This window comes from Podarcis melisellensis (genome assembly GCF_964234715.1).
Source record: "Podarcis melisellensis genome assembly, chromosome: 8".
Taxonomy (NCBI): domain Eukaryota; kingdom Metazoa; phylum Chordata; class Lepidosauria; order Squamata; family Lacertidae; genus Podarcis; species Podarcis melisellensis.
The window spans coordinates 56,649,301-56,664,627 of NC_138540.1; the positions used below are offsets into that span (position 1 = coordinate 56,649,301).

At 50.7% G+C, this 15,327-nt stretch overlaps 1 protein-coding gene across 1 annotated transcript; it reads right to left on the minus strand.

Moving 5' to 3' along the window:
• Window positions 1-4,046: 4,046 nt before the first annotated feature.
• Window positions 4,047-10,813, minus strand: UTP11 (UTP11 small subunit processome component). The gene is made up of 8 exons (XM_081922662.1): window positions 10,698-10,813; window positions 9,736-9,797; window positions 8,475-8,577; window positions 7,598-7,711; window positions 6,900-6,993; window positions 6,300-6,430; window positions 4,664-4,774; window positions 4,047-4,301 (listed from the first exon to the last, which is right to left on the minus strand). The coding sequence occupies exons 1-8, from the start codon at window positions 10,758-10,760 to the stop codon at window positions 4,218-4,220; spliced, it is 762 nt and encodes a 253-aa protein (XP_081778788.1). The 5' UTR covers window positions 10,761-10,813; the 3' UTR covers window positions 4,047-4,217.
• Between the last annotated feature and the right edge of the window lie 4,514 nt (window positions 10,814-15,327).

Genomic DNA, 15,327 nt, shown 5'->3' on the forward strand with positions numbered 1-15,327 from the left:
CAAGTTCAGAGAGCAGGGATAGGCAAACACTCTTGGCTTCCCCTGATCAGCCACCCAGAAGCCCAGGCAAGTGGCCCCCAAGCGGCCCAGGCTCAGGGCAGCAAGCGGGCAGCTGGCTCTCTGCCCGGCTGTGGCACAAGCAAGTAGGTTATTTCCCAAGAGGGCTCCACCACCCTTTGCCACACACTGAGTCACCTGGAGCCCAGATGCACCATCACCCAGCAGGGAGACGGGGAGGAGGGAGGAAGGAGCTCCCAGAAACCTGCCTGTTCAGTTCCTGTTACTATAATTATCCCGTGCTGCTTCTCTTCCCCCACAGATCCCTCCAGGCAGGCGCTGGGGGCTCAGAGACCCCACCCCATGCTTCCCACTCCAGACTTCACCAGGGTTGAGAAATACAGGAAAGTCCTGCAGTAAAAGAGCTGTATGGGTGCCTCAGCACTCCGTGGGGCTGAGCATTGTCCCAGGGACACTGGAAGAGAAGAGAGATCTGAACAGCGGCCCTGGTTGCCAATCAAGGCACTTTTCTTTTTTTTCCCCACATGCTTTTTATTGATTTTCAAAATAAAAAATACAGAGACACAGTACACAAAATTAAATTCTCCTTTTCACAGATTTTAAATAAGACTTCCTTCAACCTTTCCTCAAATCATCCGTACTAACCTCTTTGTATAATTCCGCATTTGTTGGTTTGTAATGTCATTAATCATTCTGATTCTACCATTTCTCTTTCGACAGTACCCTTTGCTCGTTACAGAACTCCCTTGAAACCCACCAATGTTATTTGGCCCTCACTTAAATTTTCCAGATAGTTCGTAAAGCTTTCCCAGTCCTTTATAAACCTCTGATCTTTTAAGTATCTGATTTTCACTGTCATTCTGTCCATCTCCACATATTCTAGCAGTTTTACTCTCCATTCCTCAATCGTCGGCAAACCCTCTGATTTCCAACTTTGAGCCAATAGGACTCTTGCCGCCGTTGTTGCGTACTGGAACAGCTTGTGATCTTTCCTTTTTATCTCCTTCCCTAGCAAGCCCAGCAAGAAAGCCTCGGGTTTTTTAGCAAAGGTGTATCTTAAAATTTTTTTCAATTCGTTATACACACTCTCCCAGAACTCCTTAACCTTTTGGCATTCCCACCACATATGGTAGAAAGACCCCTCCCCTGTCTTACACTTCCAACACTTATTGCAGGAACCATACATTTTAGCTAATTTTGCAGGAGTCAGGTACCAGCGGTAAAACATTTTCATTAGATTCTCCTTCAGTGTCACGCAAGCTGTAAACTTAATATGTTGTTTCCAAAGTTTTTCCCATTCTTCGAAATAAATGTTATGGCCAAGGTCTCTAGCCCAATGTATCATTGCCGGCTTGACTTCTTCATCTATTAAGTTCCAATCTAGTAACAAGCTATATGTTTTAGATAGGGTTTTATAGTTATTATTAAGTGTCTCAGTCTGAAATCTGGAGGGTTTATCAATATATCCTTTTTCTTTATTATCTTTCTTGAACATATTATTTATCTGTAGGTAGTGCAACCAGTCATAGACTTGTTCTTTAACCTGGTCGTACGGCTTCATTTTCCACTTTCCTTCTTCTTTCGTTAATAGTTGTTCATAAGTCGCCCAGTTAGCCCTCATATTTGTTTTTTTAACACTCATAACTTCTAATGGCGACAGCCAGTGCGGTGTTTTGGGCTCCAGTACATCTCTATACCTCTCCCATACCTCAATCAGTGGGCCCTTGAAAATATGGTTTCCGAATTCTTTGTGTGTTTTCCTGCGGCCGTGCCATAAATAGGCATGCCACCCGGACCGGTTGTCATATCCCTCTAGGTCTAACACTTCCTTATCTTCCAGTTTTATCCATGTTTTCACCCAACATAGGCATGACGCCTCGTAATATAATTTCAGGTCTGGCAGGGCAAAGCAATCAAGGCACTTTTCTGGGCTTCTATCTGCAGCGGGAAGGGCCTGGAGGACCTTATGGAAGCCTTTTCCACATTCCAAGCATGAATGATGCCAGAGCTGGCCAAGATGACCCCAAATCCAAAGAAGCTGGGTTGGTGGTGGTAGGGCTGAGCACCTCTTTTGACGAGGTAAGGAGAACCTGGCAACAAGCCTCCAGCAACCCCTTGGCTCAGGAAGCTCCATGCTGACCTGCTAGAGACAGAGGCATGAGAATCACCTTCCTACAAATGGCTCTTAGAATGGCTACTCAGGGAGGAGGAGGTTACCAAATGCTACTGCTCACACTGGCTGCATCATCTCCAGGCTCAGAGATGGGAGCATGTTTCTGAATGCCAATTACTGGGAGATCAGAAGGGGCAGGGAAGTGCTCTTGCACTCAGCTCCTGCTTGTGGGCTCATTTGGGCCTTGTGAAATAAGAGTGCAAGACTAGACGGGCAGCCTTTGGTTAGATCCAGCCTCCAGGCCCTTCTCATGCTCCTCTGCAGCCTTTCTCCTTCACGAAACCCTGTAGGGATTGGATGAGGATGCAGGAAACAATACTGCCCCAGGTGTGAGATGAGCAGGGCGAATCTCTGCAAGATTGAGGGCCAAACGAGGAAAGGAGGGGCCGCCCTTAGCAAAGATTTTGCATGCCTTGTCTAGGAAGCAAACCTCCCTGCACCTAATCCTGGGTTGCTGAGCTACAGCGTTCTTGTTGTAGGTGGGATTGAACACCTGCCACAAGTGGGCAGGCACACTTCCAGGACAGAGGCAGCTGGGATGTCTGCCCCAAAATGCATTTCAGATCCTTCCTTTCCGCTTCTGCCTTATATAATACTGGTGTGGAGAATGCAGGGGATTCTGATGGTGTGCATCATATCAAGTAAACAGGGCTCTGCAGCATCATCAGCCTGGATCACCAAAGCCTACCGCCTAACATACAACCATCAGGAGCCCAGAGGAAACCAGCAATGGCCCACTTTGAAAGAATGCAGGATGCCCCTCACTCTCTTGCCTTCTCATATGGTTGGAGAACAAGGGGGGGGGACCAGAGGGGCACTCATCAAGGTGAGAGCCTGCAGCCTGTGGTGAGGGTGTCCCAGCTGGGCTTCCCTCTCCTGGCAGCAGAAACCCATTTGCAAAAGTCCACCTCAAGAATGCAGTTCAGCCACACACATTAAGAACAAAAGTAAACAGAAACCCCAATTGATCTTGCTGGAGACAAAGACCTGAGCCACACCACAAGGGTCTGCATGATGAAAGCAGAATCAGCATCAACTTCATCAAACAACATTGGCTCAGTTCTTTGGTATCTAAGAAGGGAGTCAAGGCGAGCAACCTCTGGCTGAGTGGTTAGGAGCACTCCAGCAGCTCCCTTTCTGCTCTGGCTGGCTTTCCCCCAACCAGCACAGTCCTCTGCAGCCACAGAGCAGCACTGCCACCTGCTGGGCATTCCGGACTAAGCCTCCACTGCTAGGCAAAGTCCAAGAAGCTCAGATGGGCAATGCCAGCTGGCTGCTCCTCTGGAAGGCTCTCCCTGCTACCCTATCTGAGTGGCAAAATATATTGTACCTGTAGAGAGCAGAAAGTGGGGAGAACTTTACCCTCTCCACATCCCAGGCGGGGCTCAGCCAAACCCCTTCAGAATCCTTCAGAAGCAAAGCAGCCTACGGCAAGCTAGTCAACCATCACAGCTCACCGAGTGGGGGAATCTGGGGCTGCTATGACTCCCAGCCAATCCTTCCCCTTAGCTCTCTGCCTACACAAGAGGAAACCAAAGTAAGCCCCATCCCAGACAGGGAAAGTCAATATTCTTGTAATCTCAACTGGCAAATAACTTAATACATGGAGTGAAGAAAAGAAGTACCTTCTTTATGCAAGTCTCACTTCGCATTTTGGTTTGATTTGAATTTATTATTATCCACCCACTTGCATTCCATACCCAGGTGTTCCAATGCAGAAGTTCAAAATCTGGAGAGGAAGAGACATTTTCTTCCCAGTTCTGATGGGTTGACAAGACCACCTTAGGGCCCCATCTCTGCATGTTCAATGAGCCCCTTCACACAAGCAACAGAAATCAGAATTGCTCCCACTGGATTTGTTTGAAAAGAAGGTATACAACATTTATTCTGAAAACGAGAAAATGAATTTGTGCAATGAGACGGCTCCACCAAGAAAGGCCACTTGCCGGGGTGGGGGTGGGGGAACCTCCTCTAAGTTATCGTGGAATAAGATGTCCTTCATCATACCCACCACAGCACACGGTAGTCAGCGCTTCCGCCTGAACTGGAATTTGTAAATAGCTGGCTGGTTGACGGTCTCTTTCTTCAGCTTCACTTTGTGGGCTTTGTCCTGAAATTGGGGGAGAAGAAAGTGGGGCTTCTTAAAGCAACATACCCTTCTCATAAGGCTCAAGAGAGAAAAGCCAGGCATAGGGTAGGGGGCTGGGAAGCAGCAAAGAGTCAAGTAGCCCATCTTAGATCTCTCAGTCTCTCAAACTGGTTGTGGAACTGCCCACATAACCCTTGGGAAGCAGGAAGGGCTGACTGATCCTCTCTGAAGACACACATTGACCCCCCCCTCCCATGTTCCCTGGAAAAGAGGCAGGAGAAGCCACTGTAAGGCGGTAGCAAGATACTGCCACCTCAGCCATGAGCCAAGAGCAAAGGGAAGCAATGGTAGGCGGAAGGCAGAGACACAGACTGCTCCCTCACCAAAAGGTCCTTCCGGGTCTGGAGCTTCTGAGTGATGACAAACATCTTCCGCTCCCTCTCAATGCGCTGCTTCAGGAGGCTGTACTGACTCTTCCTCTGGCGGGCTAATTTCTTAAGACAAAAGAGAGGGGGGGGCACTTATTGCTTTCGGTAATGGACAGAAACAAGTCCTCCCTGAAATGCCAGGTGTCTCCAGCCGATCTTAAGGAGAAGACACCGTGCCCAAGGCTGCCTCCAATTCTTTCTCGGAGGGTTAAGTGAAAGTTCCCAGCATACCCCACTTTCAACCCTGCAGGCAAACCTTCCCTCTCCAGGTGTTGTTAAGACTACAATTCCCATCATCATCCTTGACAAGAAGTCATGCTGGCTGCTGTGAGTTGTAGCTGAGGAAGGGCACCTTCACCAGAGCCCATCTCACAGCTAAACATTCAACATGGGAAGAAGCAGGATAATAAGTAGCCTCCTGCAGCCAGATTCTCAAGAGAAGCCACAGACACCCTGCAGTCAAACTTCTCCCCTGGATTCTCAAAGGGACTTTCCCAAAGGAGCATCTTCCTTTCAACCCAACCCTTCCTAACTATTCACAGCAACAGGCCATGGAAGGACATAAACATATACCGGGCCAGTGGGATGGGGTGGGTTGACAAAAGCAGGCAGGCTGCTCTGGGAACCCTGGAGGTCTCACATCTCACCAGAGCAAGTACAGAGAAAGCTTGGGCCTCTCCTGTGGGCCTGGCTCAATGCCATTTCCAGGGAGCATGTTGCCGATCCCCACGGCACCCAGGCCCCAGGCTGCCAGACCCAGCTTTCCTGAGCAAGGCCATCTCACAGCAGGTGTGAGCTAATTAGCACCACTGAGAACGACAGATCCAGACTTGTCGCACCTTCAGAAGGTGACTCAGTTCTCCTGGAAGAGGAGAGAACCCACCAGTCTGAACTAGCACAGTGATTTCAGCAATATGCCAACAGGAGGGTGGGGACCTTATCTCCCATCTCCCGCCACAGCTGTCTCTGCCTCAGCAGTTCTGGATGGCCTCTGCATTCCTCTCAGGCTGCCGGGTATTGCCCAATGTTTCTGCTCCTCTAGGCTTCCTCCTCCTCCGTATCCCAGACAGGAGTCATGTGACCTTCTGCAGAGCTTCCTGATAGGCTGGAGCCAATCAAACTGAAAGGGGAGGAAGAAAGGGGGGAATCCCCTTCCCCCACTCTCAAACACACTGAGCAGACGTCTGGCTCCCTCTGGCCCATTTCCCAAATCATGCAAGCCTGAGGACTATAAATAAAATCAGCAGCCGCCAACCCCAAGCTGAGAAATATTTTCCTTCTTATCTGCCTACCTAGATGAACACGTCACCCCTGTATCTGCAGGGAGCTGAGAGAACTCCAGCACCTCTCCGCTAGTCCTTGGGGCAATATTTAGCATTACGCAAAGTACCTATAAAAAAACCCTTGAAATCAATAGCTGAGATCCATTCATTTAAGTGGAGCAGAACTCCACTTAAATGAGCAGAACTCAGCTGGCTACAAGCCAAAGTATGCAACCAGGATGAGAACGTGGGTCCTCCCACTTTGACACCCTCAGTTTAGCTCCCAAGCAGAAGACTCTAGGGAGCTGATAAGCAGCAGCTGCACAGACCTTCAACTGGGCCTGGGTGGTGGCCCCCCGAACGGCTTCCTTCCGCAGAGTTTCAAGGGTCGGCCGGTTGTACACTCTGCCCACCAGCTCCGGTGCAGTGTTCAGATGGGTGGCAATGTCAAATCGTTGCACTGGAAAAAAGAGAAGGCCCTGGGGTTGGCAAAGTCAGCCAAGAAGCACCACTCACCAGACACTCAAGAGCCCTAAGGAAGGGTCATGCAGAACAGGAAGCAGCCTGGGGGCTTCTGAATACCAGGTGCTGGAGGGCACAGGAGGAGGGAGGCCTCTTGTGCTCAAATCCTGCACTCGCAGGTTTCCCCTAATGGGCATCTTGTTGGCCATTGTGAGAGCAAAATGCTGAACTAAATGGGCCCCCTTTGGCTTGATCCAGCAGGCTCTTATGCCTCTGGCAGCTCCCTCCCTTCCCCCCTTCCAACTTCTATCCCACAACCCCCACAACATTCTTCAGCACAAGTGCATTAGAGTCAAAGGAGAAGGATGAGAAGGAAGGCTCCTCTGAAGGAAAAGTAAACAAGACAGAGGAGGGTGGGGAGAGAACAGCCAAGTGCCCCCCTCACCCGCCGTACCTGCCCCCCTTACCTTCCTTCTTTGTGTCAAAAAAGAATGTGTGCTTGTTCGGCTGCTTGCCCTCAGCTTCCAGCAGGTGGAGCTCCGACTTCAGCCTTTCAATTTTCTGAGGGAGAAAAGAGACTCAAGTCTTCATCTTTGCTGAGAGCCACAGAACCAGGCGAGCTGGAAGTGGTGGGGCAGGACCTGAACTCAGGCAAGAGCACAGGCTTTGCATGCAGACTGTGAAAAGCACAGTCCCCAACACCTCTGCCTGACAAGCAGAGGCCTTCCTCAGCCTGGGATCAGTTAACACCAGTCAGAGTAGGCAACAGAGAACCAGCAGGACCAATAGGCTGGCCTGATAGAAAGGAGGGTCCGCAGGCTCCCTGAGGCCATCTGTCTAGGGCAGCCTCCTAGCACAAGGCATGGCCATCCAGCTGCCAGGCAGCTCTCCGCCATCATTCATGAACAAAAACTAGACCAGGGTGCCTCACACAAAACAGAATCACGGTGGAAAGCTTAGCACATGGCTCTTGCAAGCAAGCCAAACCACATATAGGACAGCCAAACACAACCACTATTCCTTCCCAGCTCCACACGTGGTAGACCAGGGAGCAGCATTTACAGGGGTGACTGTTAACCCTTCACATACCCACAGAAAGTGCCAGGAAGTGAATTCCCTTTAGCTCCAGTGGGAATCCCAGAGGGTGAAGGGAATGTGCTCTAACCTTGACTTCAGCTACCCGCTTCATCTCAATGTATTTCAAGTCCTGTGTCTTCATCAGCTTCTGCTGCTCCAGCGTGGTTTCTTCTTCCTGCTTTTTAATTATGTGAACTCCATCCTGCCAGTAAGAAAACATACATACTTTCTGGTCAGACACAGTCAGTGGTGACATAAGAGCTTAGATTGGGCTGGGGCAACAGAAACCTAAAATGACAACAATCTCTGCAACAGATCTGACTGGTTAGGCACTGTAGAACAAGCCAGTAACCCCCCCCTCATTCCCTTTGGCAAACAAACAAGCAAACAGAGCAGGAAAATTAAACAGGAATACTCCAAAGACAAAAATAGCAAGGATGGGGTTTCTTGTGCTCCACAAGATGTAGGAAAGATGGAGCGGACAAATATACAGATGCAAACAAGGGCATTTATCCCTACCACCACCCAGTCAGTCAAGCCATGAAGGTCAACAATAGAATCTACACTGCAACTGTCTCTCCCCCAATGCAGCCCCACATAAGAAAAGCCTATCCATCTGGATGAGTCCAAAGACCTATCTAATTCTCTTCTTACAGTGGCCAACCAAATGCCCAACAGCAAGCCAATAAGGAGGACTTGAATGCAACAGCACTCTCCCCATTTCCAGTCTGCAGTAACTGGTATTCAGAATCAAACTGTTTCTGACAGTGGAGGTAAAATAAAGCCTAATCGTCTATGCATTTGTCTAATCTCTTTTAAAGCTATTCAAGTTGGTCACAGAACACACACACCCTTCAAAAATAGTCCCATCCTATTCTCTACTAAGGCTAATAAGACCATTTGATCCACTATCTGCTTCTTGGACAAACAAGCAGGAAGCCATGCTTCCCAAGGGAGACTCTCACCTGGAGCTGCACACGGGTCATTTTGTAATAGAATTCATCTGGGTTCTTCTCCTCGGCCTTCCTGCGAAGCGCCTGGAGCGCATTCCGCTTCTTATGGTAGTCACTGAAAGGCAACAAAACATCCACATTAGCACAGCCTTTCCACACAGAGTTTCCTCCACAGAGGCGCTACAAATGGGCTAGAAAAGGGAGACAGGGAAGAGTTGCTCCTTCCTTTACGCTTCTGAATATCCGCTGCCAGGCATCACAAATAAGGAAAGTGCAGTTGCACTCAGTTCCGGCTTGGAGGCTTCCCACAGGGATTTGGTTCTCCACTGTGAGACTAGGATGCTGGACTAAAGAGGCCTTTAGTTTGGTTTGATCCAGTGGCAGGGCTTTTCTATTTCACCAGAAACTAATGCAAGCCTCTGCCATGAGCACACAAAAGTACTACAGATGATTAGAGGAATGCTTTACCCTCCAAATGTTCCAGATTAGTTTACTGTAACACACTCCACATGGTGCTGCTCATGAAGACAACTCAAACCTCAATTCGTTCAAGATGCAGCAGCCACACTGCAGCCTGGGGCTCCATTTAGATGGCACACAACCCATATTTTAAAACAACTACATCGGTTGCCAATTCATTCTTGGGCCCAATTCTAGCTGCTCACAAGAATTGGGCCCAATAAAATTTATTGAATTGATCAATAACAATAAAAAAAAATACTTAACTGAGGTTCTGCTCCCACAACAAAAGCCTACCTCCCAACAAAGAAACCTGCCTACACCCATGGCGGAGACCCCATTTCCTTGCCTGCTGCAAGAAAAGCTTTCCCGTTCATCAACTGTTGAGCAGGGAAGTGCAGTAGCAGAGACCTCCTGCACACCATTTTGGGATCAGCACATTTAAGGGTCAGACAAACTTGACACAATCACATTAGTGTGGTGCAGTGGCTAGAGTGAGGGACTAGGGACCTGGGAGACCAGGGGTTGAATCCCCACTTGGCCATGACACTCCCAGGGTGACCTTGGGCCAGTCACTGCCTCTAAGCCTAATCTACCTCACAGGATTGTTGTGGAGATGAAATGAGAAGGGATGGGTATTAAATGAAGAGTGAGGAGAACCATGTACACCACTTGGAGCTCATTGGAGGAAAAGGTGAGCTATAAATGCAATAGATGATGATGATGATGATCACATTGCTGCAGTGCAAGACACTGGCAGGTCCTAGTGAGCAGCTGCAGGAGGCATATTGTGAGAGTGAGGGACATTACTCACTTGGCACGGAGCTTGTAGTCCTTCTTCTTTTCAAGGATTCCAAGATTCTTTCGCGAAGCTGGCTGGGGGGTGGGAAGCAGGGAGAGAGAAACAAACACACATGGGGACAAGTGCTCAATAAACATAGTAGGTGGATATACGTGCAAGGTGCCTTATTTAAAACAAACAGACAGACAGACAGACTACTGAAGTTTAAGCTTGTTTTATAGCACATTTATTAATACCAAGGAAAAGGCCTGTAAGCTCAGTGGCAGGGTGCCTGTTTTCCATGCAGAAGACCCCAGGTCCAATCTTTGCCAGCATCTCCAATTAAACCTGGGAAAGGACCCTGGAGATTGGCCACTACTGCCTGTCAGTGCAGTGCAGTGAGCGAAGTGGGCCCTGTTGTCAGACACCCAGCTACCTCGGAAGATGGCGAACTCTCCTCCACTGGAGGTTTTTAAGCAGAGGACGGAAGGCCATCTCTCAGCGACGCTTTTGCTGTGATCCCTGCATTGCAGGGGGTTGGACTAGATGAACCCTTGGGGTGGAGTCCCTTCCAACCGGGCATTTCTATTGAATATCTGGACCGTTCGCAACGACCCAGAGGGCAAAGGGGCCTTTCCGTAGGGGAAGAGGGAGGAAACCTTCGGGTAGTTTCATAATGCAGCTCCTCTTACAACAGGGAGGCGTCGGAAGCGACACCCCCCGAAAGCGGAAAGAGGAGCTCCAGAGACGCCTCGGCTCTTGAGGGGCAGCCCTGGCCACGATCTCTAACCTCTTCCCCACCCAGCCAGGGCGCAGGGCAGCGGCCTCTAAGCCAGGCGAGGCCCCTGCGGGGGTCACTGGCCCCTCTGCTGCAGGCAGAGCCCAAACCTGGAAGCGACACCCGAGGCGGGCGGGGAGGGGAGGGAGGGAGAAGCCGCCACCGGAGACCGTCCGCCCGTCCCGCTTCCCGCGGCGCCTCTGCCTGGTCCACCCACCTGGCTCCGCTCGCGGTGCTCCCGCTGGCGGGACTTGCCCGCCTTCTTGAACGCCGCCGACATGCTTTCGAGAGCCAGACACTTCCGTGCCGTCGACTTCCGGTCCCCATCTGACCCACTTCCGCTCGGCGGAGAGCCGAAGAACTAGGAACGTGCAGAGGAGAGCGCATGCACGGATGGAAGGAGAAGCGACGCCTCCCGTTGGGATGGAACGAGGGAGAAGCGTCAGCCGCGGGGCGAGCTCACGAGCCTTTGCCGGAATTCCTCACTCGAGCTCGCCCTGGTCCCAGGCGAGGAAATACAGCTGCCTCCTCCCATTCACCCCATACCCTGGATCAAGAATCTCCAACCTTATCAGACCCGTGACCCACTTTTTAATAGAATCATTGACCTGTAGGGGTCATCGAGGGTCCCTAAATAGGTCATCTGGTCCAACCCCCTGCAGTGCAAACCCAAGCAGGCATTTGGGGACCCATTTCTTACTCTTTTATCATATTCAGTGGTACCTCAGATTACATACGCTTCAGGTTAGAGACTCCGCTAACTCAGAAATAGTGCTTCAGGTTAAGAACTTTGCTTCAGGATGAGAACAGAAATCGTGTTCCAGCGGTGCAGCCCAGCAGGAGGCCCCATTAGCTAAAGTGGTGCTTCAGGTTAAGAACAGTTTCAGGTTAAGAACGGACCTCCAGAACGAATTAAGTACTTAACCCGAGGTACCACTGTATTTGCATGATGGAGTGCTCTTCTCACAAACCACCTTGGATCAAGACCCATTAGTGAGTCCTGACTCACGACCTATCCAGTGCCCTCCTGGGGGATCCTGTGAAGTTTAAATTTGGCACTGCTGCCACATAAATGAGTCCTGCTGCCACTGAGTTCAGATGGGAGGGAGGAGGGTGTAAGAAGAGCCCCCACCCCCAGTTCCTCATTCTCTTCTCATTTGTGGTGGAACAAAGCATATTTTTAGGGTGTTGCTCCCCTGTCCTGGTTTCTTATTCTTTATTTTATATTTTGGCTATAAAGGAAAATTTTATAATAATTGCATTCCGTTGTGTTGTATTTGTGTTATTGAAATACCCTCAAATGCAAGATTTTAACCTACCGTATTTTTCGCTCTATAAGACGCACTTTCCCCCCTCCAAAAATTCAGAGGAAATGTGTGTGCATCTTATGGAGCGAATGCAGGCTCCATGGCTTCAGTGAAAGCAACGCAAAGTGTCCGAAGCGCAGCGGGAATGTTCCTGCCGCGCTCCGGAGGCTTCACATTTCTTTCGCTGAAGCCTGGAGAGCGAGATGAGTCGGTGCGCACCAACCCCTCTTGCTCTCCTGGCTTTGCTTTGCTGAAGGGGCGCTGCGCAGAGAGGGTGAGATTTTTTTCTTCTTCTCCCCCTCTAAAACTAGGTGCGTCCTATGGTCGCGTACGTCCTATAGAGCGAAAAATACGGTAAATGTTCCGAACCTAGATATAGGGGCTCAGGAGAGAAGCGCTCTAGGAGACAGGCACACAGTAGCAAGCAATGGTCAGTGCCTGGAGCGCCTAGCAGAGACCTGAGGGCACTGGAGAGGTTTGTAAGGGGCAGAGGGAGGAGAGGGGATGGGTGTCCCCTGAGTACTTGTACCTCAGCCTGGGAGGACCATAGTGCACTCTCCTTCCCTGGAGGCTTTTAAGCAGAGGTTGGATGGCCATCTGCCAGGGGTTATTGAGCAGTGATTCCTGCATTGCAGGGGGTTGGACTAGATGACCCTGGCGTCCCTTCCAGCTCTACCATTATATTCTATGACTAAGGCCATGCTTACCCCTTTCCCTGCTCTCTACATCCAGGTTGTGATTCCCAGAGTGATTCCAGGCCTTCTTTGCAAATAGGAAGCTTAACTCCATGTTTGTGCTGAATGCTTCCCTTGGATGTGGGGTTAGGGTAGGGTTAGGCCACTCCCTGCCGTGGGGGAGGAAGCGTCTTACAGCAGTGCAGTGTAGAAAAGTGGTGCGGGGGGGGGGGAGAAGACCTTTAGCAGCAGTTGCACTTTGTAGAAAGCCAGTGTAGTATAGTAGCTGGTGTGTCAGGCCACTACTTGGCCATGAAGCTCACCTTGGGCCAGTCACTGGCCTCTCAGTGATCCAGAATTCTGAATCCAGAATTCTGCCACCTTCACTTTGCTTTTGAGGTGTAGATCAGCTCTCTGTCTCTGGGTGGCGGTGGCGAGAAAGATGGCAGGGGAGAGGCAGCCCCACAATGGAGCAGAACATCCCCTCAGCCGAGGAAGAACTCACTGCAGCTGGGGACCCCCCTCCTCACCCATCTATGGCTTCTCCCGTTGACCTGAAACAGCTGCTTCTGGCACTGGCTGGATGAGGAAGCTGCCTAGAAGAGGACCAGGGATGTGGGGAAAGGGAATAGAGTCCACTGTTTAGGAAACACCCTCCACCACCACCACCCCGACTTGTGCTGGGACAGCAGAGAGGCCTGTACTGCTGCTGTGGGACAGAAATGTGTGTGACAGGGAGGCTGTGTCTATGGGAAAGGCAAGGCTAGCTGCTAGTTTACTGGGGGCAGCAATTCTAGCAGTGGGAGAGCTGGGAAGCAGAGCTCACTCCATTATCAGTTCTGCTGGGACAGGCCAGCCCCATCAGGTCTCTTTTCCCTTCCATGTCATCCTGGGGACAGCCATTGCATCAGTGGCAGAGATGGGAAGCAGAAGGCTCATTTCATCAGCTTTGCCCAGCTCCACCAGGCACCTCCTGCCCCTGAACTGAGCCAGCTGGCCAATATAGGAACTTCAGAAACTGGTGCCTGAATTTGGAATTTGGTTTTCCTCTTCCCTGCCTGTCTTTTTTCCCTTGTGTGTCATGTTTTGAGTTTTTTTTAGATTGTCAGCCTGTGGGTAGGGACTGTCTTGTCTTGATTATACCTAGGCTGCCCTGAGAACCTCTCTTTCCAAATGCCCTAAATAAAATTAATAATAACATGGGCCGGGGGATCTTTGCTCTTGGAACTAGTGAACCAAACCACCGTGGTCTCAGCAACAGCCCCACAGTTGCCACTTAGGCTCCACTTCCCTGGCTCTTCCTTTGTGCAGACTTGCTGTTGCTGACCACCTGCATGCCCATATCCCAAGCGCTTGCCTGTAGCTCCTTGAGCAAGGTGATGGGAGGCTGGCTCTGTTCTAGAGATCCTTTCCCTGGAGGCTTTGAGCTGAGGCTGTGTTGTGGTTGGGAGGGGATGGTTGAGTCCACCAGGTGGCATGTCAGGGGTTAGAGAATTCAACTCACAGCCTTGGGTCAGGTTGACTCATGAGCTCATCAGTGTCTAGGCTACATACCTTAGGCCAGCACTCACCTTCAAGTTGGGCAGGCTAAGCCCCTTTTGGGAAGAAGCAAGGCCCTCGTTCCTCTTGCTGGGGGTTCCCAGTGGACAGGTAGAATGTGGTGCGTGTCTCTATAACTCAGCACACCTTGATTTGCACATCTCTCTACAATCTTGCCATGCTTCCTGTCTCAGCAGAGCCACCTGTGGGGCACAAACCTTAAGCTGTCCATGTTTCCCCTTCCCATCATCAAAGTAGCCTCCTCACAGCGGGAGGCAATTGCAGAGGCATTCAGGACCATGGCTGGCACCCCTGGGTGGAGGCAGTTGCTATTTGTGCTCAAGTCCTGCTTGTGGACTTCCAATACAGGAACATGGTTAGCCATGGTGAGAATGCTGGACCAGATGGGCCCCCTCTGGCCTGATCCAGGAAGCTCTTTTCCCAACACTGCAGAAATTTTAGGTCCCAGGGCCCAGTTGAGCTCCTTGGAAGTATGCCAGTTTTCCCCTCGCGGAGAAGGCAATGGGGTGGGGTTTGCAAGTAGCCCTTGGGGAGAGTCCTAGCCCACCTCCCTCTGAAACTAGATACTGTCCCAGGGAAGACCAGGCTGCTGCTGGTGGGGACTGAGGACCTCAAGCCATAGTCCTGCCCAGGGTGCAAGTGGCTGAACCAGAGGCAGGAGCATAGGAAAACTGCTCTTCCTGTTGGGACATGGGAGAGTGCCAGTGGAAAGTGATTTGAGTCTCTGCCCTGGACAGCACCAAAGGGGCATTTTTGGAAAGGAAAGGCATGCAGACTTAGATAAACAGGGCCAGGTGCCGAGGGAGGGAGGGAGCAGGCAATTGCATGGCTGAAAAAGGCACATGGGTATGTGTATGATTCTCCCCCTTTCACTGTTCCAAAGCATTTTCTCATTCCAAGACTGTGAAGCTGGCAAAAGGAAGGGGTCCAAGGAGGAGTGGGTACCCGCCCCCTGTCCCAGCACACACAGGTGAAAACAGGTCCAAACAAGCCAACAAGTGACCAGCTCATCTCTCCTGGAGAGACTTCCCTGGACATAACAGGCGGTGGGCATCTAGAACTAACCAGCCCAGTGAAGCAAGCCCAGCATGGCTCACAGGGGGCAGCTTCTGCTTGGCAGCACAGGCCTTTGCCTGATCCAGCAAGGCACTTTTTCCAAGGCTTTAAGAACTGCTGAGCATGCACTTTTGCTTTGCAACTTAAACCCTTCAGTGGCCCACACTGGGGTTCCAGGGAAGGAAATGTTGAAGTCAGCATTGAGGAGTGCTCTGCAACTCCTAAAAATGAATGGGTGGGGGTGGGAGAG

Coding starts and splice junctions, on each gene's coding strand:
- UTP11 (XM_081922662.1), bottom strand. CDS start 10,760: ATGTCGGCGGCGTTCAAGAAGGCGGGCAAGTCCCGCCAGCGGGAGCAC. Junction 6,994..7,597: donor AGCGGGTAGCTGAAGTCAAG/GTTAGAGCACAT, acceptor TTTCTCCCTCAG/AAAATTGAAAGGCTGAAGTC. Junction 4,302..4,663: donor AGACCCGGAAGGACCTTTTG/GTGAGGGAGCAG, acceptor CCCCAATTTCAG/GACAAAGCCCACAAAGTGAA.